This window comes from Marmota monax, unplaced genomic scaffold (genome assembly GCF_021218885.2).
Source record: "Marmota monax isolate L192 unplaced genomic scaffold, Marmota_monax_Labrador192_F-V1.1 WCK01_AAM20220418_F8-fsc00041, whole genome shotgun sequence".
NCBI lineage: Eukaryota > Metazoa > Chordata > Mammalia > Rodentia > Sciuridae > Marmota > Marmota monax.
Window position 1 is genome coordinate 17,591,517 of NW_026695238.1, and position 26,935 is coordinate 17,618,451.

At 55.8% G+C, this 26,935-nt stretch overlaps 1 protein-coding gene across 12 annotated transcripts in view; it reads right to left on the minus strand.

Annotated features, from left to right (window-relative positions):
* Positions 1–26,935, minus strand: part of Iqca1 (IQ motif containing with AAA domain 1) — a 142,818-nt gene that overhangs the window by 19,124 nt on the left and 96,759 nt on the right. For all 12 annotated transcript variants that reach the window (XM_058577438.1, XM_046439733.2, XM_046439739.2 and 9 more), the window contains 4 exons: positions 25,218–25,325; positions 21,525–21,724; positions 10,531–10,617; positions 3,473–3,650 (listed from right to left, as the gene is read on the minus strand). In XM_058577438.1, coding sequence (XP_058433421.1) covers positions 3,473–3,650; positions 10,531–10,617; positions 21,525–21,724; positions 25,218–25,325 — 573 coding nt within the window. The remainder of the gene's footprint in view (positions 1–3,472; positions 3,651–10,530; positions 10,618–21,524; positions 21,725–25,217; positions 25,326–26,935) is intronic.

Consider the following 26,935-nt stretch of genomic DNA (forward strand, 5'->3'; position numbering starts at 1 on the left):
CCGCTCCACCGGACACAGTATCTTAAAGTTCATTTAATGTGAGATCTCACAAAAGTAGGAGAAATGAATGATGAATGACATGACTTGGACAAACCCCTGACCCTCTGAAGCCTCAAATCCCAGAAGACACAGACTGGACTCATCCCATCGGACACTGGGCCGGGTGGGGTCCATGAGGAATTGGGCAATTAGACAGACAGACCCCTGGGGAGGGACCAGAGGAGAGAAGCATTAGGGACGTGGAGGGGGCAGGCCAGAGGGAGTTCTGGGGAGCAGACAAGGCATTCATCAACTTGGGAGGTGGGTTATCTTTGCAGAGACAGCTTGACCTGGGGAAGGAGGTAGACACTGAATCATAACTGGCGAACCTTAAGGACCGAGGGACTCAGGCTGGCCTGGCCCTCGGCATTGTCACTCCCTGCCAACAGCCTGCAGGAATTTGACAAGTGGGAGGGCGAGTGTTTCCATGCACCTCGGGAGCTCTGCTGTGGGCAGACAGATGGCCGGGCGATGGCCCAGTTATGGATCTGCAGTCCATGCTTGATGGGTGGGAGGAGACACTTCTGGTCCCTGCTGTGGCAGGGACCGTCCTTCTTTAAGACGAATGTCCCCGCCGTTGCGGCTGTGAAAGCGTCAAGGCTCTGGAGGAAACGCTGGTCGGTGCTCAGGATGCAGCAATAATGGTAGCTTGAACAGATCACCCACCAGGAAGAAATACGTGGCAGGCAGGTGGCTTGGTGGACAGCTCTGCGCCCAGGAGCAGAGCTGCAGGTCTGTCCCCTGCCTCCTCCCGCGAGGACGCCGTGAGGAGGTCCAGGTGGGAATCTGCAATGCCCTCTGCATCTTGGAGACACCTGATCTTTCATCAAAAGGACAAAGTCGCCCGTGCAACATCAATAGCTTCATTTTAGGGCCCGTGGGTCTGTCAAACAATGGGACCCTTCAATCCAGTCAAGAGTAATGTTCTGGCCCCTTCGAATTAATGACACCGACGTTACTTCATCAAACACATAAAACATGGGCCCCAGAAACAAAACAGAGGAGAGGAGGCCGAGGGGAGGGCAGGAGGCTCTGCAGAGGCAGGAGCACAGCCCGTGGCGTCCTGCCAAGGCCCTGGGCGGTGGGGTCTGGGACTCCTCCTGGCCAGGGTGGTGTGGGCTGGCCCTGCGGGTCCAGTCCCTGGGGCCTCCTGTGACATCCTCTGAGCCACCGTCCCTCTTTCCTCCTGACACTGGCAGGATGCAAGGGATCCCATGGGGCCCCGGGTGGCCCTGTGAGATGGAGAAGCCACCTAGGAATGAGAAGCCACCAAGGGATGGGGAAGCCACCTAGGGATGGGGAAGCCACCTAGGGATGGGGAAGCCACCTAGGGATGGGGAAGCCACCTAGGGATGGAGAAGCCACATGAGGGATGGAGAAGCCACCTGAGGGATGGAGAAGCCACCTAGGAATGAGAAGCCACCTAGGGATGGGGAAGCCACCTAGGGATGGAGAAGCCACATGAGGGATGGGGAAGCCACCTAGGGATGGGGAAGCCACCTAGGGATGGAGAAGCCACCTAGGGATGGAGAAGCCACATGAGGGATGGAGAAGCCACCTAGGAATGAGAAGCCACCTAGGGATGGGGAAGCCACCTAGGGATGGGGAAGCCACCTAGGGATGGGGAAGCCACCTAGGGATGGAGAAGCCACATGAGGGATGGAGAAGCCACCTAGGAATGAGAAGCCACCTAGGGATGGGGAAGCCACCTAGGGATGGGGAAGCCACCTGAGGGATGGGGAAGCCACCTAGGGATGGGGAAGCCACCTGAGGGATGGGGAAGCCACCTAGGGATGGAGAAGCCACTGAAGGATGATAAGTGACAGGCCCTGGGTCCTCCTGCCCTTGGGATGAGACTGGTTGATGAAGACAGATCTCCCCTTATGAAGGGAGAAAGAAGCCCCTGCTGCCAACAGAGTGGCCATGGCTAGTGAGTATCCATGTGGGGCGCCCGGGCTGCCCTTGTGTCTTCTTAGTGGTTCACACTGATCACACAGAACAGTGGTTCCATCACAGAGTGCTCACACGCCACAGCGTGGGTGATTGGTGTCACTCCCCGGTCCCTCCCCTGGCCTCTCTCTCTCCCTCCCCTGTCCCCTTCCTCTGCACTCATGGTCTCCTTTCTACATTCATGATGACCCACCATTTTCAAGGAGTGTTCTTTAGTGAAGAAAATTGGCCAGGAACTCAAGAACAAGCAGATGAGGACACATGTGTCCCTTGTTTGGGTGGTGACTGGCGAGGGTTAGTAAAAGCCGGGTCTCACCTAATCGGCTGCATGGCTGCCCCCTGATGCTCCCCACTGCTGCATGCCTACCTCCACCAACTTCCCAGTGTCACCCCACACTGCCACCACTGCCACCACCCTCCTAACACCACCGCCACTGGACTGCCATCATCTCCACAACCACTGCTCCCAGCTCCCCAAGTGTCACCCATGCTGGGCCGTCACTGTTACCACCTGTGTAGTGGGGCCACCGTCGGCTCCTCATCTCCACCCTTCTAACGCCGACCACCATCCCCATCCCCATCCCAGTCCCCTCGCCACTCCTCCATCTGCTGAGAGCCACACCCACGGTCTTCACACTCTGCATCTCCCATTGTCCTTAAGTCTGGTGGTCCTGGACTTCCTTGACCGGCCCCCACGTGGCGATGGTGACTCTGTGACTTCTGAGGCTGGTCACAGGAAGCCTTCCAGCTATTGCCTGGAGCTGCTCCCTCCTAGAGCTGAGCTGTTGAGCTGCAGGAAGGGGCCACGTAGGCTCTCTGGTCCACAGCCCTGCTGGGCTCCCCTGATGGCCAGCGCCACTCCAGGCACATGAGGGAACAGTCTCAGATGTCCAGCCCTGCGCAGCCTTCTAATAACTGGAGTCCTAGCTGCCATCTGCCTCCAATAGGTGAGATCCCCATGGCGAACGCCCGGAGGAGACCAGTCCACCCCCGATGCACAAGGGGGACCATCCGCTGCTTTAAGCCAGTGGGCAGGTTGTCATGAAGCAGCAGGTGGCAGATGTGACCACTAGTTACATTGCCAGCTCCCTCTTGCCACTGACCACCCTGTTTTCCATCCCTCCCTCCTACACTGCTGCCACCAATGCCCAGGACCTCCTGGGAGCTGACCTGGGGCCAAGTGTCCCCCTGCCAGCAGTCTAGGTGAGAGGCACAAGAGCCTGAGAAGTGGACAGGTCTGCACAGATGGCAGCAGGGAGGTCAGCTGCCCTGTCAGGGTCGCCCGGCTGCTGAGTGTCAGCTGGGATTCTGAGCAGGGCTCCTGGGAGCCTGGACCCCTGACTCTTCCCACTGCTACCACACTGCCCCCCGGGGCTGCGTGGATGGTCAGCGGTTCTGAGGTGGCATCCTGGCCCCACACACCTGCCCGCCAGCCCCGCAGCCCACCTGGGAACCACATGTGGAAGGGGCTCAGGATACTTGCCATATCTGGAGGCATAGTCTGGTCTGGGAACCAAAATAATTTTTTGGTAGGCTCTGCAGAAAGACTGAAGTTCAGCATCGAATGGACGCTGTGTGGTCCCCACGATCAGGATCCTGTCGTCCGGTTTCAGGAGCTTCAGGATTTTGGGTAGTTGTTTTTTCAGGCGTTTAGGATCATTCTGGGAGTAAGAGAGGGGAGAAAAATCACTCCACGTGCAGAACAAAGAATTAAGACTACCAAGGACATCCTCTTGGAAATGGGAGCAGGGGGTTGCGCTTATCAAGGTGATTTCACGGCTCTGCGCCTCTGCCCGGCGCCTGGGAGGCACTTCCCAGTCCGGGTGAGGTTTGATTGTTGGCAGTTCCTTCCCCTCTGACATTCAGATTTGGAAAGTGGGAGGGAAGGAAGGAGCTGACCGAGGGCTGGCGCCCTTGACCCAAGCAGTGGAAGACTCGGCAGACTCGGCTGCCGTCCACGGGAAGGAGCGCCTGGGACGCGGGCGAGTGCCGTTCTCCTGCTTTCCCCTGAGCTGTTTGGAGGAAGAATTCAAGGTTCCTTTGCTGATGGTGACACAATGGGGACCCTGGTCACAAAGGTTCTGAGACCGGGGTGTCTCGGCACTTGCTAATGAAGGAGGGGCACAGGCTCAGGCACGCATTCTGCGCCCGGGGATGGGGGCTGCTGTGGCCAGGTTGCCACGGGCAGTACCTGGCTTTAGGTGAAGCTGACTGGCACAGGCAAGTGAGGAGAGGGCCTGAGAAGAGGGCCGGGGGATGGAGAGCCTCTGCAGAGACCCCCAGCGCAGCCTTGGCCACCCCGCTCCCACTGGCTGATGGCTGAAGAGACTCTGCACCTTTTCATGAGCACATTGACATCTGAATGTCCTCTTTGGAAAATGTGCATCTAGATCCTGGGCCCACTTGGCCATCTGGGTTTCCTGCTTTAGGTTCCTGAGACTGCGTTGTCAGGGTTCTTTTCATGATCTGAATACAAGCCCCTCATCAGCCAGTACCCTCTGCGAGTTGTCTTGTCATTTCTTTTACTTTCTTGTTTTTAGCTCAGCACTTTGGAAGAGTTATGTGGAACTGCTGTCCATCTTGGGGGCCATCCATGGGCCCTCTGGGCTAGAGGGACAGCAAGGGAAGAGATGCAGAAATAGGGATTCAGTGAAGAGGCTGGACAACGGTCTCTTGCATACAGATGGTGCTCAACCAGTGTTTGCTGAGCAATTGATTCTCCCCAAGCCCCTTGTCTTCACCCTTTCCTCCGTGACCCCTAATAACCCACCCTTCTGGGCAACCCCCTTTGCACCCACTCCTCACCTCCTGCCCCTACAGCCCCCACCACTGCCCCGCCACCTCCTCCCGAGGCCCTCAAGTCAGGGCTGTTCTGTGCACCACTTTGGATGACGGTTTTGGGCTCATGGAGGGCTATTTGCAGAACAAGGCAGGGTTGAAACCCAAGTATAAGGTCCGTTGCTGTCCGGGCTCCACACAGGGCCTTGGCCTGGGCTCTCCTCCACTGCCCCTCACAGTGGTTATGCTCCTGGGCCTGGGGCCTAGGCCCTGCATTTGCTGGCTCTGTGTCCAATGCTGAGCCCCGGGAGGTCTCGGTCCCTTGGTGTGGAAAGCGCGACAGTGCTTCTGCTCAGGTGGGTTCCATGCAGTCCCGGCCTGTGGCGTGGACTCTTCCAGCGCAATGCCCCGTCCTCCCTCTTCTCTCCTGCAAAAGGCTCCCAGGGTCTTTTTTCTGTGCTGGGGATTGAACCCAGGGCCTCCTCCCCTGCCGGGCGAGGGCTCTTCCACTGAGCTGCAGTCCCAGCCCAGTCTGTGTAACGTGGATGGAGCTGCAGCCGCGGGCCAGAAGCTGGCTCTACAGCGGTGATCGAACCAGACCCCAATCCTCACCCTCGTGCCTGACGATTCGGCAGAGGCAAAAGGCAGGTTCACAGATGAACAGTTAAGTCAAGTCAGGGGAAACGGGCTATGGAGCTGGAGAGGAGTCCTGAGGGAGTGGAGGCAAGCAGAAGGGACACTATGCTAAGGTGACGTTTGAGCAGACTGGGGCAGGAGAAGGCTGTGTGGATTGGGGAAGAGTTTCAGGCAGAGAGGAGAGTGCGTGTAAAGGTCCTGAGGTAGAAATGTGCTGGAGGCTCTAGAAAGCCCTGAGAGGCCAAGGGAGAGAGAGGCAGGGGAGGAGGGCAGAGAGGGAAGAGAGGCCAGGTCCCTGGGGCTTTGCAGGCCACATGAGAACTTTGCTTTTACTCTGGAATGAGGCAGAAGTTGGTGACAGAAAAACGTTATTTCATTAAGAGAGGAATCTAGGTCTCTGCCTTTGACTTCAGATCACAAAGTTTAAGGGAGAAGCCACTGCAGATGCAGGCTCCACCTCTAACCCTGGCCAGGGCCAGGAGGGCACTTCCTGAAGGGCGCCTGTCAACCTGCACTGGCCCCGCCTCCCACTGCAGGGCCCCTGGTCTGAGCTGGGCCTTTCAGAGTTGGCCCACTGGCTGCTAGTCTCCTCAGTGGTGTCCTCTGAAGCGAAACCATCTTAGATTCCAGGAGATACCGTCTAAAGTTTCTTCTGTGCTTGTGTTCTTGGTGTCACACCTAAGAAACCACTGCCTAAACACTGCCTACCGCGAAGCTTTAGGTCTGCGTTTTCTCCCAAGAGCTTTTTCGTTTTAGCTCTTACTTGTGGGAGTGCGATACGCTGAGCTGATTTTTGTATGCGGCAGGGGTCGGAGGCGGCTGCATCCCTCGGTAGGTGGCTGCCAGTTATGCTGTAGCATTTGTCGAAAGGTTATTTCTGCATTGAGTGGTCTTAGCGCTTTACCGAGTGGCTGTAAGGTCAGCAGTCATTTCTGACCCTCACGTCGGTTCTGTCCATCTGTACGTGTCTCCTGTGCCCGTACCCGCCGTCCTGAGTGTCCCAATGCTGAAGTCAGTTGGGGAATGAAGTTGGGAGGTGTCGGGGTCCTCCCTCGAACTACTTTCTTCTGGAGAGGGTTTTGGCAGGTCCTTTGAATTTCCATGTGCATTTGAGGACCTGCTTAACAGTTTCTGAAAATAAAATAAACTAGCCAGGATTTTTATGGGGTGGCACTGAACCCATAGATCATCTGGAGATGACTGACGTCTTAGCAACCCACGAATGTGAAGGTCCTTCCACGTATGTAGATCTCCTTTAAAACTGCTCAACAACGCGATTTCAGAGAAGTCTGGCACTTCTTTTGCACCGAGGGGAACTTTCTGAGACCAATTTCTTGGAGTGGAGAGGGCAGCAGATGATGGTGGGCAGCAGATGATGGTGGGCAGCAGATGTTGGTGGGCAGCAGATGATGGTGGGCAGCAGATGATGGTGGGCAGCAGATGTTGGTGGGCTAGGAAGTGAGCGGATGTGACAGCGGCTCGGCCAGTAAGAAACTTGCCGCTGTGGCGTGAACCTGGAGGGAGTGACTGGGACTCCTGAGAGGCACACGAGCTGCCAGAGTCGGTGGAGGAAGCACTGATCTGAGGGTCCCAGGCTGGAGCAGGCTCTATGGGGGCAGAGACACCTTCGGTCTGAGCCCATCCCCAGCAGCCCGGTTGCCATGGTGACTGTGGTGCGCTCTCCACCGTAGATGATGCTACCTGCGTGTCCTGAAATGGCAAGGCTGCCTAAAGTTAATTAGCCTATTTGGATGACAAATGTTGATCTTGGGCTGTGTCCAGCCGACGTCCTTGTATTGGTGAGGTGCAGGGGAGGGGAACAGGCGGTTCGTCCATTCCATCAGTAGCCCCCACACTCCGCGGCCCTTGTCCAGCCCAGAGCTGTCCATCTTCCTGAGACCTGCACGCTCATCGATCACGCTGGGAAACGTCCCCACGATCACCTGGCAACCTCCACCCGCTGCCCCCGCCGCGGGGCCTGCCAGCCCTCACAACTGTCCTACTGTGGGCAACTCCAAATCCGTGGCTGGCATCCACAGGGCAATTTCAATTTGCTTTCCTGCAGTTAGCGCCACAAAACCCCCGCAGCAGCTGGCCCCAGTGAAGCCAGCAACGTCCTGGGGAGGGCCAGCAACGTCCTGGGGAGGGCCCTGCAGTGATGGCAGGAAGGGCGGTGCCCGGGAGGGCGGTGCCAGGGAGCCTCCGATGCAGCAAGGAAGGGCAGCGGTGCGGAAGCTCAGGAGTGGCCGTTCTGCCTTCTGCCCTGGAGGAGAGGGTGGCCCTCCTCCCAGGGCACAGGAGGGGGCACGAGCAGGCATGTGCGGGGGACAGTGGCAGTGGGGTCATCGGGGTTGGGTGGGACTTTTCTGAAATCCTGGAGGTGTCAGAGCTTCCCGGGGGCGAAGGGACTATGAGGGGCACAGGGGAGGGGCAGGAGGATGGAGGGTTCCGGAGTCATGCACCTCTGAGTCAAAGGCAGGAAGAGCTCAAAGGCAGTTCTCAGGAGAGGAGTGGAATGAGCCCGAGGTTGATGATGTGCTGGGGGACAGGCTGGGGCTGGGGACAGCTGGCCCTGTGGCAGACAGGGTGGTTGCTCTCAGGGTCTTCCAGCCTGTAAGTGGTGTCCAGGTGGGGTCAGGATGTGGCCTCTGCACACCGACACTGCCCACAGCTAGCGGGCAGCCTCTTCTGCAAAACAGAACCATGCGATTGTTCTCCCAGGGACCTGAGAGTGATCTGATGTGTATTGTGCCTGGGGAAGAAAACACTTTCCATCAATGTCCCTCCTGCCACCAGGCTCCTCTACTTCTGGCCTAAAGCAGTCCTGGACGTCAGGGCCTCCCATCCCTGCCACCCAGGGGCTCGGCTCCCTGGGTCGTAGGTTCTGAGCTCCAGGCCCTGTGGCGGTGGGCCTTCTCCAGGCCTCCTTGCTTGGGCCTGGGTGAGCTCCATGCACTTGGCCCTGGGAGGGGCCTTAGCTCCCAGGCAGAGGCCTTGGAGGGTGGATCCAGTCACTGCAGGTGAGGCTTTTCTTTCCAGGGACTTTGGCAGTCGTCACGGGGCCAGGGCCTTGCTCTGTCTCGTGGCTGTGGACGGCGGGCGCCCTGGGTTTCTTTGCAGATGGACATTCTTCTCTGGCCTCTGTTGGGATGAGGGCAGCCTCCAGCGCAGTGGTGGGGTGGTGGAAGGAGATGCTGGCTTCCCGGGCGGCTGAGAGACACAGTGGGGAGGTGGGCAGGACGTCCTGGCTCCTCTGCCTGCTCATGTGCTGGCCGCCTGGCTTGGTCCTCGCCTGTAGACTGTGGGCAGCCCAGGGCCTGGTGGCTGAGCAGCTCAGGGAAGACTCAGGAGTCCCCAAGGCTGAGAGGCCGTCCCTGGGGTGCGGGACTGGTGGAGAGCCGTGTTCCCGAGGGGAGATGGGCACACACGAGTCTCCCCACCTCCACCTCTTGCCGGGGGTGGTGCTGGGCGGCTGTGGTCGGTGCACCGGCCTCTGCCGCTGTCTGACCTGCAGCGGGCTCAGGCAGGAGGCATTCACCTGGTGTCCCCCAGGTGGCTTGGGACTCGCCCCAGGGCACGACTGGTGGTCTTTGAGGCAGCCAGTTCCACTGAGGGTCCTCGCATCCTCCAGTGCAGAAGCGAGCAGAGTAAAGAGCACGGGCACGGGCCTCCGAGGGCCTCACCTCCTACCCAAGTGAGGCCGGCCGGCTGTGCGGGGCAGGCCAGGGGAGCTGGAGGCCTGGTTCCAGCTCTATTGCTCCCATCTGCCCCCTCCGCCGCCTCCTCCTGCCCCTCTGTGCTGACTCTCTGCAGTGCTGGGTCCACCAGCCCTGCCCAGTGCCCCTCTGGCTGCCTTATTAAGGAACGCTTCATATTCCTCTGGGTCTCCATGGACTCAGGCTGCAGGTGAGCAGACGCTGTAATTTCCCTCAGCCAATCAAGAGCTTCAGGGGTCCTGGGAGAGGATTCGAGAGAGGCTTCATGAACTAACACAGAGGCTGTTCTGGAGGGAACCCTCTAATTTGATAGTTAATGAAGTGGAGGCTCAGAGAGGTTAAGTTATTTGCTGAAGGATGCACAGAGAGCTAAGGTGAGCAGGCCTGGGGGCCCATACCTTTCAAGTTCCACCCAGGCTGAAGTTATGTGGGACAGTAACAGTCCCTGCCCATTAGTGAGCCAAACTTCTGATGACCTCAGGGGCATGACCCCTGGATTAAGCACAGCCTTGCACTGCTCTCTAGATTTGTGATCTGGTTCACAGTTATTTCTAGCATCAATTTTTCTCATGTGTGGACTTTCCCCTTCGTCCTCAGTGCAGCCATGTGGCCAGCAGAGGGCGCTGGTGGCTAGGTTCCCAGATGACATAATAAATGAGCCCTCCTAAGAGTTTCTGCAATGACAGGGCAATCAGGGCTCATTTGGAGAAGAAAAGATTGAGCTTTCTTTATCCAAATCACCCGACCTGCTAAAAAGGATGTATAATACATAAGGATTCAGAGTGATTAAAATCCTTATGAATTTAATCAGAAATTCACAGTTAACCACTATTTGCTTTGGTGCAAATTGATGTGGAATAACAATCATGTGTTTCTGCAATTTTTTTTTTAACTTGTGGGAAATTTGCTGGTGATTTGCGGGGGGAAGCATGGGGGAGGGGGCCATTGAAAGGAGAGAAAAGAAGGAAGGAAGCAATCGAAGAGGGCTCCCCGGAGGCCCTCGGTGCCTTAGCTGGCTGTTGACGGCCTTTGTTCGTGAATTTCAGGCCTTTTGTTATTTATTATTATGAACAATAGGAAATCCTAATAATAACCCCTGTGTGTGCCATTGGCTGCCTCGGAGCCGAGTTCTCTAAATTGCTTCTTCCCTCTGGACCCTTGTTTGGGTTGGAAATCCCTTCCCCCTTCTTCCACATTTTCTTCTGAATCATGCCTCAGGATCCGACCTCAGGATCCGACCCCTGGACCCTTCCACAGGCAGACCAGCTCCTAGGGCAGAGACAGACCATGCACCCCCACTGCCTTTCTCCCTGGACAAGGCAAGGTTTTCTGGAAAAGTGGAGGTGGGACCCCCACCCGGGGCCCTTGGAGGAAGGCAAGGTCAGAGCAGGGAACATGGAGAAGTCCTCACCATCTTTTCATTGTTGGGGACCTTTTTGTAGAAGGTTTTCTCTGCGTCTTCGATCCAAACCACGGATGGCTGGAGCTGCCTGGCCACCTGCAAAGGACACAGAAAAGCCCTGGAGGTGAGAGCCTCCCCTCTCGGGGTGCGTGGGGTCTCCCCGCCAATGGCGGGCTTGAGGCCCTGGACAGTGGGGTCGCTGGGCCGGGCGCCCTGGGGTGAGCCCACCCGCACTCCATTGCATGCCGTGTTCACCTGCCTGCGGCTCAGACCCGTGCACAGCAGGGCAGGCGTGCACAGCAAGGCAGGCGCCGGCCTCCCTGCACCCTAGCAGCTGTCCTGATGGAGACACTGCCCAGGACCCCGCGCCTCCTCTCCATTCGGTTTGCAATAAACCCATGACTCTCAGCTGAAGACGATGGCAACCAGCCGTGAGTCTTGATGCCAGCCCACTCGCCACCCCATTTTCATTCAAGCCGGCCTGCCAGGAGAAAACCCGCGCAGCACCAGGGCCCGTCACGCTCCCCGCATCTGCATCCGGCTGCGCCTTTGTGGCCACAGTCTCCCTGGAAGGCAGCTCCGAGTCTCTCCAGGCCATGCAGGGCTTTGCAGTGGAGCTGGGGCCGGACTGACCTGTGGCCCGTGAATAACTGCATACACCTAACAATCTCTTCAAACGCCCCCACGAGCGCGGAGCTCAGGTATTTTTGCAACAATTTGTGCTTTGTGTGAAATCGCGACAGATAAAAGCTGTTTCAGCCACAGCGAGCACAGCGCAATGGCCTCCTATTTATATATTTCTTAAAACATCATTCGGCAACAGGGGTGATTCTGAACCAAGGCGGCCGTTCAGTGGGTGAGGGAAAAACGCTGGGGACACGGCGGCTGTTTTCCCGGCATTGTGTACCAAGTCGGGATGGGAAGCAGATTATGCACCCTCTGGGACAGAGTGGACAGTGACTGAACGGGACCCTTGTGTAGCACGCCGCCTGGCTGGCTGCTCCACGGTGCCCAGCATGCCGGACGGGCACAGGGAAGGCAGCGCTGGTCAGTCAGTGCTGGGATGTGAGCCGGCGGACCCAGAGCCAACAGCTCAAGGAGTCAGAGTCTCCGACATTAATCCCAGTCCCCAAGGCGCTGTGGGTGGTGACCCTAGGGAGCCCTGGCAGTTGGTGATTGAGCAGGTGTGTGCCGGGCATTGGGCACATGTGCCGTAGCTGTCGGAGCCAGCATGCACCTGACACTGCCTCCTCCCCTGGGGACTTCAAGTGCAGGTGACATTGTTCATCTTTAGCTCAACCCCACAGAGTGCACGCTGTTGCCTTCACCCTGCTCACAGATGGGGACTCTGAGGCTCGAGGACCTTCTGAAGCAAGGGCTATGAAGAGGCAGAAGCAGGACTCAGAGCCAGACTGATGGGGCCCTGCCCACGGCCATCTCACCTGCACCCACTAAGAACGCGGGGCAGCTCCAGAGCGCACTGTGGCTGAGCTAAGATGGAAATACCTCTCCCTGAGCCCAAAGCTCCGCTCTTTTCCTCCCTCCTACCCGTGCGCCTGCTGAATTTGGGGTGGCCTGCATTTGTGGGTGCTTTCTTTTTGGCCTGGACATTGAGAGTTTATTTTTGGCATCAGAGTCTGCAGAGGCACTGCCTCTCTCCTGGATTTATTGGTTAGAGAAAAGGCTACATAAATTGGACGGGACTGCGGTGGAGACGGATTGGAGCCATCTGTGTGCTGGCCCCTGCCGTGGCTCTTCTCTCCAAATTCCAAGCGTGTGCCGCCGTTGTGGCCACCCTCTGACAGGGTGCTGCTTGGCATGATTTCCTAGTTGGGGACGGTGTTGCCTAGCAGCAGGTTCAAATTCTCAAGCTGATGCCTCCCCAGGCCACCTTGCCCTGGCGCTTTCGTCAGTAAGATGGACACAATGCCCACTGCAGGATCAAGGGACTCCCTCCCCCTTCCGGATCCCTCATCTGTGATCTTTTATTTAATAAAATCAGCTCTCGGATATGTCAAAGCAACTTATTAAGCGATTCTCCAGCTTAAACATTCCATGATTCTCGGAGGAAGGTCGTGCGTGAAATACAGATGAAGAGGCACCTCAGAGCTGGACGCCCTAAGTCCTGGGCATTGTCCAGGCCTGAGAGGAACAGAGAGGAAACGGGGGCTGCCGTGGCCTTGGGAGGAGGGAGCTGGTCCACCTGGGTCACATCCAGGCTCTCCGCTCTCTGCCAGTGCGGCAAGGTCACAAAGAGGCTCAGGGTGTGGGTTCTGCCCGAGCAGCATCGCCCCAGCTGGGAAGCCACCAGAGGACACCCCGTCAGAGGGCCACAGTGCCAGGGAGCGTGGGTAGCAGTCTGTGGTTGGTATTTGGAGAAAAGTGACAGCTGCAGACAGGGACAGTGGTGGGCAGGAGCCAGGGCAGAGGCGACCAGGGTAGAGGTGCAGCCCCTTCCTCACCCCAGTAGCTCAGTGGCTCTCGTTAGGGTCACCAGGAACCCCCAGAACACGAAATCCTGTCCTAGCCCATCCAAAGAGCTGCCTCCTGCCAATCCCTACGTGACCCTGCCTAAGTCGCAGAGGTGGCTGTGTGCTCCACTCAGCTCAGGTGGACCCCAGCTTCCTCCAACACAGGCTGCCCCCAGTCGGCCTCCCACTGAAGGTCAAAGCCTCCCTGCCTCCAGCCCCAGAAGTAAATAAGACAATCAGAGGCTCCACTCACAAGGTTTTATTAACCTTCTCAGAAAAAAGATACATTATAACAACAAAGGCAGAATCTTATCTTGGTCCTTCTTAAACTCTTAGTACTATGTTTCACGTGAACAATGGTCTCTTGTCCTAGGCTCCACTGTTCAGGACAGTGGGCCGTCCTGTCCCATGTCCATTTGGCAGGCAGAGGACTGTCCCTGCTTCATTCCCCTCAGTCCGGCTTTCCTCAGTGGCATTTGCAGAGGTGAGAGCCCAGTACTGCAGCGTTGCTCTTCTCTTTCTGCTCTCAGCGGAGCAGCTGCACGTGAACTTGAAGCGCAAGAGGCTTAAGCACTTGGGCCGCCCTGGTACGGTGGTGGATTCCTTCCCCTGCCGTCCACCCATGGCGAGGGCACACAGGGACATCGGGGTGAGGGGTTTGCGAGGGCTCAGCTGTTACCCACGGATTGGAAGACATTCCCAGGAGTGTCCCCGATGACGCTGATCCGGCCACTGTCATGGCAGAGTGCTTCACACCCAGGACACCGCTTCTGCCCTCATTGGCCACCTGCCACATGCTGGGCCTAGAAGTCCCATGGCTTCTCCCCATTCCAGCTGGGGTCACTGCGCAGAGCATCGCGAGGGCTGAGTAACGTGCCCGACCAGCACCGGGGCAGTGCTGGGGCCCGAGGGGGACCTGTCTGCCTGACCCCCGCGTCCACATTGCTGAGAAGCGTTCCACTGAGGCGCTGCCGTGGAGACAAGACCTGTGTCCTCGCCATCCTTCACCCCAGCAGGAAGGCCACGGAGACCTTCCCTGTCCTGTCCTCGAGAGTGGGAGTCTCGGGTTTTCCTGTCCCTGCCCCCTGTCCCAGGGGAGCTGCATGGCGAGTGGCCACAGGATTCCTGCTGACCATGCCCAGTTCTGGAGAAGCACAGAAGACTGGGCAGTTGAAGGATGATCCACGGACAGAGGCTGCTGTCCTTGGAGAAGGGAGACTCAGGGCCAATTGGATGTTGTCCAATAGTTAAAAAAAACTGCCCTGGGAAGAAAGACTGGCGGCCCCACATCTGGCCTGGATTGTGGAGTGAAGGCCACTCTTCCACGGGGGGAGCTTGAGGCCAGGCACTGTGTGAGGAGCTGGGGCACAGAGATCAGTGATGGAGGCCGCTGGCTTCAAGGGGCCCTCGACTGCCTGGGAAGGTAGTGTCAGCAGGGGCCACCAGCGACAGAGAGGGACCCTGGGTGAGGGAGCCCGGGGTGAGGGACCCTGGGTGAGGGAGCCCTGGATGAGGGACCCTGGGTGAGGGACCCTGGGTGAGGGACCCTGGGTGAGGGAGCCCTGGGTGAGGGACCCTGGGTGAGGGACCCTGGGTGAGGGAGCCAGGTCGGAGACTGCAGACAGACAGACCTTCAAGGTCACCAGAGGGCCACAGCCGTGCCTGGGCACTGGATGAGGTGTCCAGCGTGGGCTCGCGGGCTGCTTCTGGAGGAGGAGGCTGTGGCCCTGCCGCCGCTGCACCCTGCAGGCTGTGGAGACCTGGGGAGGCCTTGATCAGGAATCTCCATCCCCTCTGTTCCGGGAGACCCCCGCGGGGACTGTGTGAGGAGCTGGGGTGGTGGGTGGGTGCTGGGGACTCGTGGGCCTCCAGAGGGTGGGTCTGAAGGCAGGGACGTGAGCTGCCAGGGCTCCTGGGGGACAGCAGGGAGGCAGAGTGGACACCAGGGAGGCTCAGAATCCGCTGGATGTGGCAAGAAGTGGGTGCCTGGAGGAGGAGGAGGTGGGAGCGCAAAGGGACCGGTGGAGAGGAGACGAGGAGTGAGCTGGGTCGCTGCGGGCCCGGGGGGCTGGGCAGGTGGGGAGCACTGGTGGGTCCAGGTGAGAGGAGTGGAAGGGTAGTGGGTCGGGGGGTGGGGAGCACATGGAAGGCTCTAGAGTTCGGACCGGGTCCTGGGAACCCCCAGGAAGCCTCTGGTCATTGCAGAGTGCTTCACACCTGGACACAGCTTCTGACCTCACTGGCCACCTGCCACATGCTGGGCCTGGAAGTCCCATGGCGTCTAGACCCAGGAGGGGCGTCTAGGCTGGGAGGGGGAACAAGGGGCACAGGAGAGAGAGCCGCCCTGGAGGCCAGGAGAGGTCAGAGCACAGGGCGGAGGTGCTGGTGGTAGTGGGCAGTGCCAGTGGCTGGGTCATGAGGAGGCCACTGGTGTCCTTGGCGGGAGTGGAGGGGACAGGAGCCAGATGACAGGCTGCTGAGATGTGAATGGGACAACCAAAGAGCAGGGAGCATTCCTTCAGAAAGACGGGCCGAGCCACCCCGGGTGGTGGCCTGAGAGGCCTTTCCAGGGACCCAGGTGAGTTCTGCTCCAGGCGCAGGGCAGGAAGGGTGTGGAGATGGCGCGACAGGGAGGAAGGTGGGAAAGGGGGACCTCCGACCGAGGGACGGGCGCCGGTCCTCCTGGCACTGCGGCCTGGGAGGGAGGGACGCAGGGCACGTGGGCAGATGTGTGGGACAGATGTGTGGCTGGGGAGGCCTTTCCTTACTGGTGGCGCCAAGGCAGCGCCATCCAGGGCCCGCAGCCGCCATCAGTGGTGCCTCTCTGATGTCCTGGGCTCCTCTGGACAAGTACAAAAGATGAAATCTCTGCCAATTTGCTAATGAAAAATGGTATCCTTTGCTCTTCTAATTTTCATTCAGCGATGACAAGTCTTCATTTAAATCACCCATGGATAGTTTGAGGTCATGGACAATTAAATGTAATTAATTCATGATTGAACTTTTCTAAAGTTGTCTGGGAAAGTTCACTCTGATTGCCAGCAGAGGGCTCTTCAGCCCCATCGAATGTCACCTGGGGTCTTAGTTTTGTGTGCTTCACATCCTGGGGATCCCTAGCTCACAACGAGCCTCCGTCCATGGGAGTCTCATGGACCAGATAAATGCGTTCCGATGAGCGACTCTGAGCCCACTTCCTTCCCTTGGTGGCTTGCTGGAGTCTCCGTCACCCTCCTGGGCTCCCTCCTGGCCCTGCTCGCTTTGACACTGTCTTGGATGAATGTGGAGGCAGAGGTCTCTTCTGAGGCCTGGTCCCCACTGCCACAGGTCTTAAGGGAGTGTGGCCTTTGGGTGATGAAATGGCACTGACCACTGTGGGGTGTTAATGGGGCGTGTGTGTACATGTGGGGACGGGAATGTATGGGGACTCTATTTTCAGCTCAATCTTGCCGCGAATCTAGAACCATTCTGAAAAATAAAGTCTGTGTGAAAAAACAAAAAGCAAAACAACAACAACAACAACAACAACAAACAACAAAACAGTGGAAGGATTGGACACCAGTCTGCACCTCCCTCAGTCGGAAACCGCCTCCATCCCACGGTGGAAGGTGACCTTGGCCTTCCCCCAGCAGGCCATTCAGGGCTGTCACAGCCCCCTCAACTGTCACAGTCGAGCGTCACCAGACTGCCCACTCCCTCTTCTCCTGTTTCCGCCCCTCTGATGGGCTCTGCTGGGCTGGGGTGCTGGCCTTTGCAATCTCCTGCTGAACTTCACCTTGCACAGGCAGGTAGTGTGCACCAGCAAGTCCATCCCCCCTGGCTGGGTGGCCCCTAGCCCTGGTCTCCTAGCCCTGGTCTCAGGTGGGCCAGAGGGCCAGGTCAGTGTGCAGAAGGAGGATGAGGAGGGCCAAGAACCACCGCAGAGGAGAGAGCATCTGTCCCAAGACCCAGAGTGCAGGCCAGTGAGTCCCCTGCTGGCCTCCCTCTGGGCTCTGCTCTGGCCTCCCTTGACTCTGCCAAGAGGCCTGAGAGGCCATTCTGAGGGAAGAGGGGACTCTAGGGAAGGGGGATGGGTAGGAAGTGGGATCCTGTGGACGCTCCTAAGGACTCAGCAGCTCAGTGTTCCCTGCTGACACTCGGGCCCAGGAAGCCCAAGTGGGGCAGGGCAGGAGAGCCTCCCCCAGGGAGCAGCTGGGGCCAGCATGGCAGGGTGGAGTCAGGCCCCGGCTCAAGGGCAGATTCCAGGCCTCTGATTCTCCTGTATGTGGGTCGATCTGGTACTCTTGAGTCTTAATTTTCTTGTCTGTAAAATGGGAACATTAATTCCTACCCCAGGCAGGGTTTGGCACCATTAAAAGGAAAAGCGTTATAACCGTCCTCAGTGCCTTGCTCCTGTTAGAGGCCAACAAGGGCCCCTTCTGCTCCTCTGCCCCCATGAACTGGGACGGAGACCCGGGGGCGCCGGAGCTGGGGGAGTCCTCGGTAATGGCCCTGCCTTGCTAACTTCTTTGTCCACAAATACTTTAAATATTCATCCCACACACACCAAATATTTATTAATTGGCTATTAAGAAATACTCATTGACTATTTTTCTAATATTTCCGAGACACACATCTTCTTTTCTGCGTATAGTCATAGGGACATTTGCTGTGAGCGCTGTTGACTTGCACAATTTCTTTTAGGAAACACTTCCTGCTACTTACTGCCCTTTAGAGTTCAGTGTGAGATAAAGAATTCTCTGCTAAGGACCATAACAAAGCACTTGGTGGTGACATAATAAATCTGCGACTTCCCCGGGGTGCTCAGGCAGCTGGGTGAGGTGGGGCCACCAGTCAGACTGGAAGCCAGGAAGTCTCCCACCAGTTGCACTCTCTGCTCTCTGGGATCAATTCTATGGCAGGAATTCTTGGCAGGAAGAGGTGAGGCAGAATCAGGCCCAGTTGTCCCTTCACCTCCGGCAAGTCCCACAGAGCTACACTGGGCCGCGCTCCGGCCTGGGTTCACATATCACAGAGACGTGCTCAGCTTCCTGCCCTTGACTTATCAACACAAGCAGAATCTCTCTCTTTCCTCTGGTTAATTAAAAGCAAAACCTCTTTGCAATGCAAATAGCTGCTTCCTCAGTCAAGCTGGCGCACAGTGGCCTCACTGTGAACATGTTTTAATTGAATGACTCCCACTCCCGAGACCTTGGTGTCTTTCATTAATCAGCTATACACACAATAAAGGTGGAGTTTAACGAGGTGAGCGTCCCGAACTCTGACACGCGGCCCAGGCAGATAAATGTGTTGCTCCACGTTTTGATAATTTGACATCCGAGGTCCGTGGTCCACACAATGTCAGTTTGTGATCATTCTGATAAGTACAAACATAGCTTATCTGATACTGAGACAAAGCCTCCCAGCGGCGGGAACAAATGACCTCCTGGGACAAGGATCATGTCGTTGGCTGGGCCCCAGATGCACACCAGGAGCTCCTAGGCCCCCAGGAGCGGGGGCTGGGCCGGCAGCCCCACTTCAGGAGGCTACATGTGAGGATCTACTTCCGGCAGAGCTATGAAACTGGAGGCTTTGGGGCTGGACCCTGAGCACTGCCATCCAAGGATGTTACTTAAATGCTGTGTGCCCCAGTCTGCTTATCAGTCAAATGGGACGGTGTTAGTGCCTGCCTCCCAGGCTGTGGTGAGAGTTGATGAGTTAACAGGCAACCACAGCCCAGCAAGGTGGGGTGCATAGATGCTTGAAAACTGCTCATGCTTTTATATTTGTGTGCTTCTGTGTGTCACCTGACAATACTAAGTGTCCCTACAACTTGACGTTTGTAGTGAACAAGGCTGGGTGCTCATTTGGGCAAGGGATGGGTTTCTGTTACTTTTCCTCTAAGACCTGGTGCTTAGCTCGTTGGTTAAGCACACAGAGGGCACAGGTCAGGCTGCCTGGCTTCAGCTGCCAGCTCACCTTCAGGTCAGCAGCTGACCTGCAAAGTGTGCACACAGAGCCGGAGAGCCCCAGAGGCTCAGGGGAAAGCAGGCTCAGGGAAGAACCGCTGAGTCAATGCCACAGGAGGAGCCTGGAGAGGCTTTCTTCCACTGCAGCTGAGGAAAAGACCACGTCCCCGGCTTGGGGGATTTACCTTGGACTGAGGGTAAAATCAAACAGACCACATTAAGAAAACAGAGAACAAAGCCTTGCAAGTTCAAGTTCATCAGCCAGTAAGTTAATTGCCTGCCAGAACCACACTCGGCTTGCCAGGGAACTTCGACAACATATCATCCACAATGTCTAACATATGGTAAAAAGTTATTAATCACACAAAGAACCCGGGAAATGTGACACATGGTCCAGGAGAAAGCAATCAAGCAGAAATAGACTCGCGGTGGTGCTGCGTTGGAAGGAGCGGAGAAGCTCTGCGAGGCAAGGACTTCGAGGTTCAAGGACTTAGAGGAAAGATGGTCAATGAATGAGCAGATGGAGAAGCGCCGCTCAGCATCGAAAACCAACCCCCAGCAGCGAACACAAGTTCTAGAATTAGAAACAAAGGTACCAAAAACTAAAAAATCTACACCATGGGTTTAACAGCAGATTGGGGATGATAGAGGAAAGGGTAGGTAAGCGCAGACACAGGGACAGAGTATCCAGTGGGAACAGAGGCCTAGGGAGCAGAATCAAGGTGAAATATGTCTAACTGGAGGGTTAGGAGAGGAGGGAGAAGATGGGTGAAAAAATATTTGAGGAAACAATGGCCAAAACACCCCAGATTTGGTGTAAATGATGTATCTACAGATTCAAGATGCACTTGAGTCAAAAGCAGAGTAAATAGAGGTAACAGGAACGCCAGGGAAGCAGGGATCCCGGCTCGGCAACTCCTTGCCACACGCACTGGAGGCCAGAAGGCCACGCGTGACGTCTTCATGGTGCTGAAAGAAAAAACATGTCAACCCCGAACTCGATGTCTAACAACAGTGTCCTTAAAAGCTAGGGACAGTGTAAAGACTTTTAAGAGAAAGAAATGAAAGTTAAGAAAATGGACTGGCAGCAAATCGGCACGGAAAGAAGTGCTAAGGGAGCTCCCTGGTGGAGAGGGCAGCCAGGCCGGCGGGAGCGTGGACAGCTGCAGGGGACCAGGGTGCTGGAGCGGTGGACATCTGGAGACCACGGAGACTGTGGCTCTTTCTCTTTTGATTTTAAAGACCAATGGCTGTTTGAGGCAAAAATAGCAACATTCAATTGTAGTTTTGATTTTAGCTGCAGAACTACGAGTTGGCAAGGGTGGCAGGGGGTTGTGCCGCTGCTGGGCACGTGGTCGGGGACAACACCGACTCCACGCGGACCGTGGACAGCCTGGTGGGTGCAACCTAGAGCAGCCCTGTGCAATACAGTGGACACACCGCTGAAAGGACCGCCGGTGGAGGAACTGACAGGATCTACTAGGAAAATGCTGAATTGACCCGAAGGAAGGAAGGAAAGGAGACACAGAATAAGAAAGAAAAGGACAATGGAGAATAGACAGGGAAATGGTCATAAAGATGGATGGATACAACGGAGCAAGTGCACCAATTAAGTGACACATATTGTCAGACTGAATAAGAAAAAGCAGCTTTGTAGTATTACAGAGGTGCTCGTTAAAGACACAGAGACATTGAAAATAAAAGATCATAAAATACACATAGATGTAAGCACGAGAAAGCCGGGGTGGCTACCTCCACATTAATATTGACTACAGGTAGACTTCAAGACAAGGGTCATTTCCAGGGACACTTCACAATGACAAACCAAGCAATCAGGAAAACAGTGACGAATCGGATGCATCTCCTAAGGGCGCTTCCGCCTGGGAGAGGTCGGAAGTCCGCGCAGGCAGAGGCTCTGCTCTCAAGTCCAGCAATCGCTGCTGTCAGGAGGACAGTGGCTAAGGGGTGAAACCGCAGTACACTCACTCACTCAGTTGTGGAAGGCTGTATTAGCTGAATGCCGAGAAGGAACTGCCGATACTGGGTAGTAACACGACACAGATTACAGTGGCTGTCCTTACCACGTCCGTGCATGTTTGATCTGTCACCACCTCCCACGTGGAGCCTGACCAAGCAGATCCTGCGGAGCCCTTGCCTTTTCACATCCCTGCTCTGCTTAGCGTACCGCGAGCTGCTCCAGGTCTCCCGAGGAAAGAGCTGATGCTCGGGAGCCACCGGAGCCCAGCAGTTTATGCCACATGAGCAACGAAGCCCAAGTGCGAATGCCTGATACATGTTATTACAGCGGGGCGGGCTGAGGAGAGAGACTGTGGACTGGATTTTCATTGGGCTGTGCAAGGGTTTGGTGGGGGGGTCTGGATGGCACAGGAGGGTGTTTACACGGAAAACGAAGCTGCTCCTAATCGCAGGATGCTCAGCCAGGGGCGGCAACCAATGAATTGACAGAGGAGGCAATGGGGAAGTTAAAGAGAGATGTGCTTGTTGGCCTAAAAAAGTTATCTGCAGGACTTGAAAATGTGATTTGAAAGAGGGTGGAGAATCCGAGCCAGAGAAACGGAGCACGTACCTTGAAGACCATGTGCAGCATCATCTGCAGGCCGTTCTTGCCAGGGTACTTCCCAGCGATGTTGGCCGCCGATAGGTTGAAGAGGTTGGCTCCCGTTTCCGTGCAGATGGTGTGGACCAGCATTTTCTTCCCTACCCCGGACGGCCCAGCCAGCAGCAAGGACTTCACCAAGGGAGCCTTCTCATGCACGGCGGCAGACCCTGGGAAGGTGGGGGCAGAGGCTCTAAAATCCTGCTCTTTCCATCAGCTGCTGTGACTAAAAGACCTGACCAGAGCAACTGTGGAGGAGGAAAGGCTTATTTGAGGGCTCCAGGTTTCGGAGGTCTTAGTCCACAGAAGGCAGGCTCCATTCCTTAGGGCTCCAGCTGAGGCTGAACATCAAGGTGGAAGAGTGTGGTGGAGGGAAGTGGCTCACATGACGGACAGGCAGCAGACAGACTCCACTTGCCAGACACAGATACAGACCCCACAGCCACACCCTCAACGCCCCACCTCCTCCAGCCACACCCTGCCCCAATCACCACCCAGTTAATCCCACCAGTGATTAATTCACAGATTGGGTTAAGGCACTCACAACCCACCCATTTCCCCTCTGTACCCTCTTGCATTGTCTCTCCTGTGAGCTTTGGGGGACACCTCACATCCAGACCATAACACCTGCCAAGAACACCAGTGGTCCTTCACTGAGAGCCTCAGGGCTGGCACCTCACGTGGCCCTGGTTTCTGCACCGTGATGACCATGGGAAGAAGGTGAGCCTGGGCGTGGCTCCTGCCCTGGGCTGCAGCGTCTCTGGTTTGTACACCAGAGCTGGGTTGGAGCCCTAGGGTCAGTGGTCACTCAATACCTCCTTTTCTTCCTCTCCCCCGACACCTTCCCTAACTCCCAGCGTTAAGCTGAACTCCTGGGGTAGCTTTTCTTGGATTTTTACTTTTATTTCTTTAGGGGTTCTCCACCTCCCAGCAACAGCACAAATCCCTGCAGGCTCGGGAAGGAAGGTGGGGACAGAGTCCCGTGAAGTGGGCCAAGGAGGGTCCCTGGAGCCGCCTTCCTAGCATGTAGTGGTGCTGACTGTGCCTAGACCCAGGCAGGAAGGAGCTTCGGCTTCCTTCTTCTTCCCTGGCCTTTGTCTGGCTGGGCAGCACAGTCAGACTGACGCTGGGTAGTAAGTGACTTGAATTACTGTCACTATTCCAAGGTTCCTGCCTTGTGTTCTCAACCATACTGCCCATCTCTGTGGCTGGGGAGTCTCCATCACAGAGAATGCAAGCAGAGCTCGGATCGGTCACCGGGCATAGTGAGAAAGGAACTGGACCCTGGACAGCCTTCCATACCCCGGGGCTGAATGGACAAGGAAAGCCTGGCACCCCTCCCCTGCCGGGGAAAACCGTGTGCCTTCCTCACTTCCACTACCCCATCCCTCGCTAACAAGCAAACACGCTATTCAATGTCACCCTACAGAGGGCTGGCTCATGTGGAGGACGGTGGATATTCGTGAAAATCGTGTTTGCGTACGTTACATAATTTCCTGTACAAGAAAAAGGAAAAGGAAAAGCGTATCATAATTATACGGGCACATTAACAACTGGCCTAAAAGGGCAAAGAGCTGGCCAAGGCTAACCACGTGGTGATAGCAGTTTCCAGTACAAGGCTGACCTGAGGAGGAGGCTCCAGCCGGGGGGGCCACAGTGACACAGGCCTGTGGTGAGTGATTCCAGTAGGCAAGGTGACTGGGGATGGACAGTGAGGGGCATGAGAAGGATGCCACCAGTGGTCGGTGTCCCTGAAGGGTGGCCGGCATGGCCCACTGCAGGGGCCAGGGGCTGGAAGAGGTGCAGGCGGAAGGACCAGGACCAGGACAGCACCTGGGCAGGGGCAGCTGGAGATGCCGGAGAAGGTGTGTATGACGTGCTGGAGTCACGTTCCAGAGGAGGGTCAGGCCGGCGGCCCAGAGGCGAAGAGGGTGGCTGGGGAAGGCCTCTGCACCTGGGAGCCAGGTGACCCCAGGAGGCTGAAGGTGGGCGGGTGGACCTGGGAGTCAGCAGGGCTCTCCCTGCTGCTGCTGGGGTGGCCGAGAGCCACGGGAGCTTCTGGTGGGGGAGGACTGCAGAGTGCAAGGAAGGCCAGGCTTCTGGTCCTGATCCCAGTGTTACCTCTTCCCACCCCTCACCATGTTGGAGATGCTTGCTCATCTGGAAGGCGGTCACGGAGTCCACCTGCATGGCGTGGTGGGGAGTGGCCATGGCTGAATCCCCACTGAGGACCATGCTTCTGCTCAGGAATCGTCCCCTCCGGGCCTTTTCTCCCAGGTCTTCCCGGTGGGTGTCAGTTTCTTTGACAGACACCAGGCTGTCTCTTACCTACTAAGGTGGCTTTGGAGCCTCAAACCTGTTCTTGAGAGCCCTGGATGGGGCTGTTTCCCAGTCTGGTGTGAAGAGTGGCTGTGTGGCTTCTCTGAAAGGCCACATTTGTTAGTTGGGGCAGTGGCCACCACGAAGGACCTGAACCATCAGAGCCCAGAAAACAAGAAACCCTACATTCCTTTCTGTAACTGGATACTGTTTTGACACATGACCTTCCCCTGATACATTAGGAAGGCGAGTGGCAGCCACAGGTGTTGGGCTGTGAGGGCTGGGGGGGCTGTGGGGGTCTTTCTGGGTTCCTCTGGTTTGCAGACAACTCATGAAATTTAAATTAAGCACCTGAAGGCTTCTTAAACATTCCAGACATGACACGAAACCTCTGTCGGAAGAAAAGCCCCATGGGGTCTGTGCCCAGAAGGGCCGGCAGGACAGCGGGCCCTTTGATGAAGGAGCGCAGGGTGGGGGAAGTGCTTCCTGGGCACCCCTCACAGAGGCTTTCCGACAGGAAACCCCCCACAGCCCCTCATATCCACAGCCCGAGCCCTGCTGGCCCTGCGTGCTGTGGGCTCTCCACACACTGGGATGAGTGTGAGGTCCAACCTGCTATTTTACTTACATTGACCCTGTGAATATTATAGGTTGTAGACACTGAGTTGTTGCCCCCAATCCATCTACTTGCTGGGATGTGCATGTTAACATCAGCCCAGGTTCCATTTACTGTGTCTGACATGACGTTAGAAGAGGACTGAACTATTTCTTGCCAATTGGCTTAAGCTCTTCTTTAGATCGGAGGTGCTCCAACTACTCCCATTGCAAGCAAAGGAGACGGTGAGACTTCTGTGTCACAGTTGTCCCCTGGGGCGCTGCCCCTGCTCCAGGTGGCTTGGGCACACCCGGGGTGACAGCAGCGGAGGTGGGGGAGAAGAATCTGACAGGCTGGCGCTGCACAGGCTCCGAGGAAGCATGCTAAACTATGGCTAGCAGTGAGAGTGGACCTCGGGGGGCTGGCCCAGCCTCAGGTGAGCCCAGGGACCCAGAGGCTGCCTGTGCTCAGGAGCAGTGAAGAAGCGCACGCACAGAGGCCCATGGCCACCAGTGCTTCCTCTGATGCCACTCACTTTAACTGAGGTGCTTGCTTTAGCCATTCTCTCTCCCGCTGACTGCCTGAAAGTCTCCAGCCCAGACGTGCCCTGCCTGGAGCACTTCCCCATGCTGGGGACGCACTGTCGAAGGGCAGCGAGGCTCACTCAGAAATATCAGTAGCAGAAGCAAAGCTGCAAAGAACATCCACACTGGGACCACCCGCGTGTGGAAAGGCGCAGTGGTCCTTACCCAGAGGCAAGATCCCGTAGAGCGTGATGAGCTGTCGGACGTCCAGGAGGGAAGGCATGGGCTCTATGGACACATGGCGGAGTGTGGTCCCCAGGTAGCTGTACTCACCTGAGAGGAGAGAAATGGGGATCAGGAACAGAAGAGCAAAATAGTGGGAGAGCACTCATTCACCCTGCAGGGTGACTAGAGCGGGGCTATGGAGACTCACTGTGAAGAACACGTCTATCTAGAGGACGGTTCGAAGAGCCACCCAAGCCAGGGGACACCACCGTCCTACCTGTAATTAACTGGGAATTACATTGGTGACTACACTAACCTAATATTTAAACACATAACATTTGAATATTGGGTTCTGGGGAATGAGATAAAGTTTTTAAACGAGGGACATGCAAAGGAAGCTAAAATTCAGTGGGTTTTGCTTTATTTATATTCTAAGAGATTATATATAACGTTTGCACAAACTTAAAAAATAAATTATTTCAGACCCATGTGGAATCTGCTTTGCAGCAGTGCAAATCTGAAATCTAAAATGCGGTCATTTGAAAGGAAGGGTAGGAGTCTAATTTAGGATAAATAGAAACATCTCCTTTTGAAGGTAATATTCATTTACATTTTTATCATTTTTAAAGGGTTGCCAAAGGAATAATACAGAAATAAATCTCTACAGGTTTAATTAGAAGATATCAAAGGGCTTAATTGTAACCAGCCATAAATCTGAAGCGTTATTTTCTAACTAATTTAGATAAGGTCACCAAGAAAATTAGTTTGGCTGTCTCCATTTGTCACGAGGATGGGCCTTTATACGATCATATGATCCTCTTGATTTGTGCCTGAATTTGTAGTAAAAATATTCAATGAACGAATAGCAGTGTCTGGGATGGTTTCCTACATGAGGTTAAGGGATGCAAGAGCATACCAGCGTATGAATCACAAAAAAGTATCAAAAGCTTATGCACTTTTGCAAATTCTAAGAACAGTAGGGTTAAAATTCAGACAATGGTGGCTGCTTTGTTGCAGAGGGAGGCTTACAGGCCTCTGAATGAGACAGTCCTTGGCAAGGGCAAGGTGTGGGGTGCAGGGATGAGTAATGATGAAGCCTCCACCACGGCTTCAGATGCCCACGCTCTTTAATGAGCAGGTAATAAATACCAGAGTGGTTAATTTAGCCTTCACCAGGAGAGAGGTCCCGCAGCACCCGTTCAACCCAGCCCTTATTAACAGTACGCACGTCGTTAGAGAGGATAGGGAAGTGACCCTGATTCTCCTGCTATGTAAACCCATATTAATGACCACACTCACCATATTTCCAGAACCTAATGTTTTTTTTTTTTTTAAAAAGCAGATCATATAAAATTGAATTAGGGAGTGTTGGTTCTGACACAGTGAAGGTGCCAATCGCCCAGGCGGTTTGCCAAGCTAGGAGGCTCCATCTACTCGGAAAGCACATACTAGCCATCCTCTCTCCAGCTGACTGCCTGAAAGTCCTCAGCCCAGACCCAAAGATGGGCAGATGTGCCCTCGCTGGAGCCCTTCCCCATGCTGGGGACGCCGAAGGAATAATACAGAAATAAATCTCTACAGGTTTAATTAGAAGATATCGAAGGGCTTAATTGTAACCAGCCATGTGTTTGGTGATTGCCCAGTGGGGGATCTGTAATCTTTTCTCCCACCCACTCCAGAGCTCAGAAAGTTCTGGATTCCCTGCACAGGTACCAGAC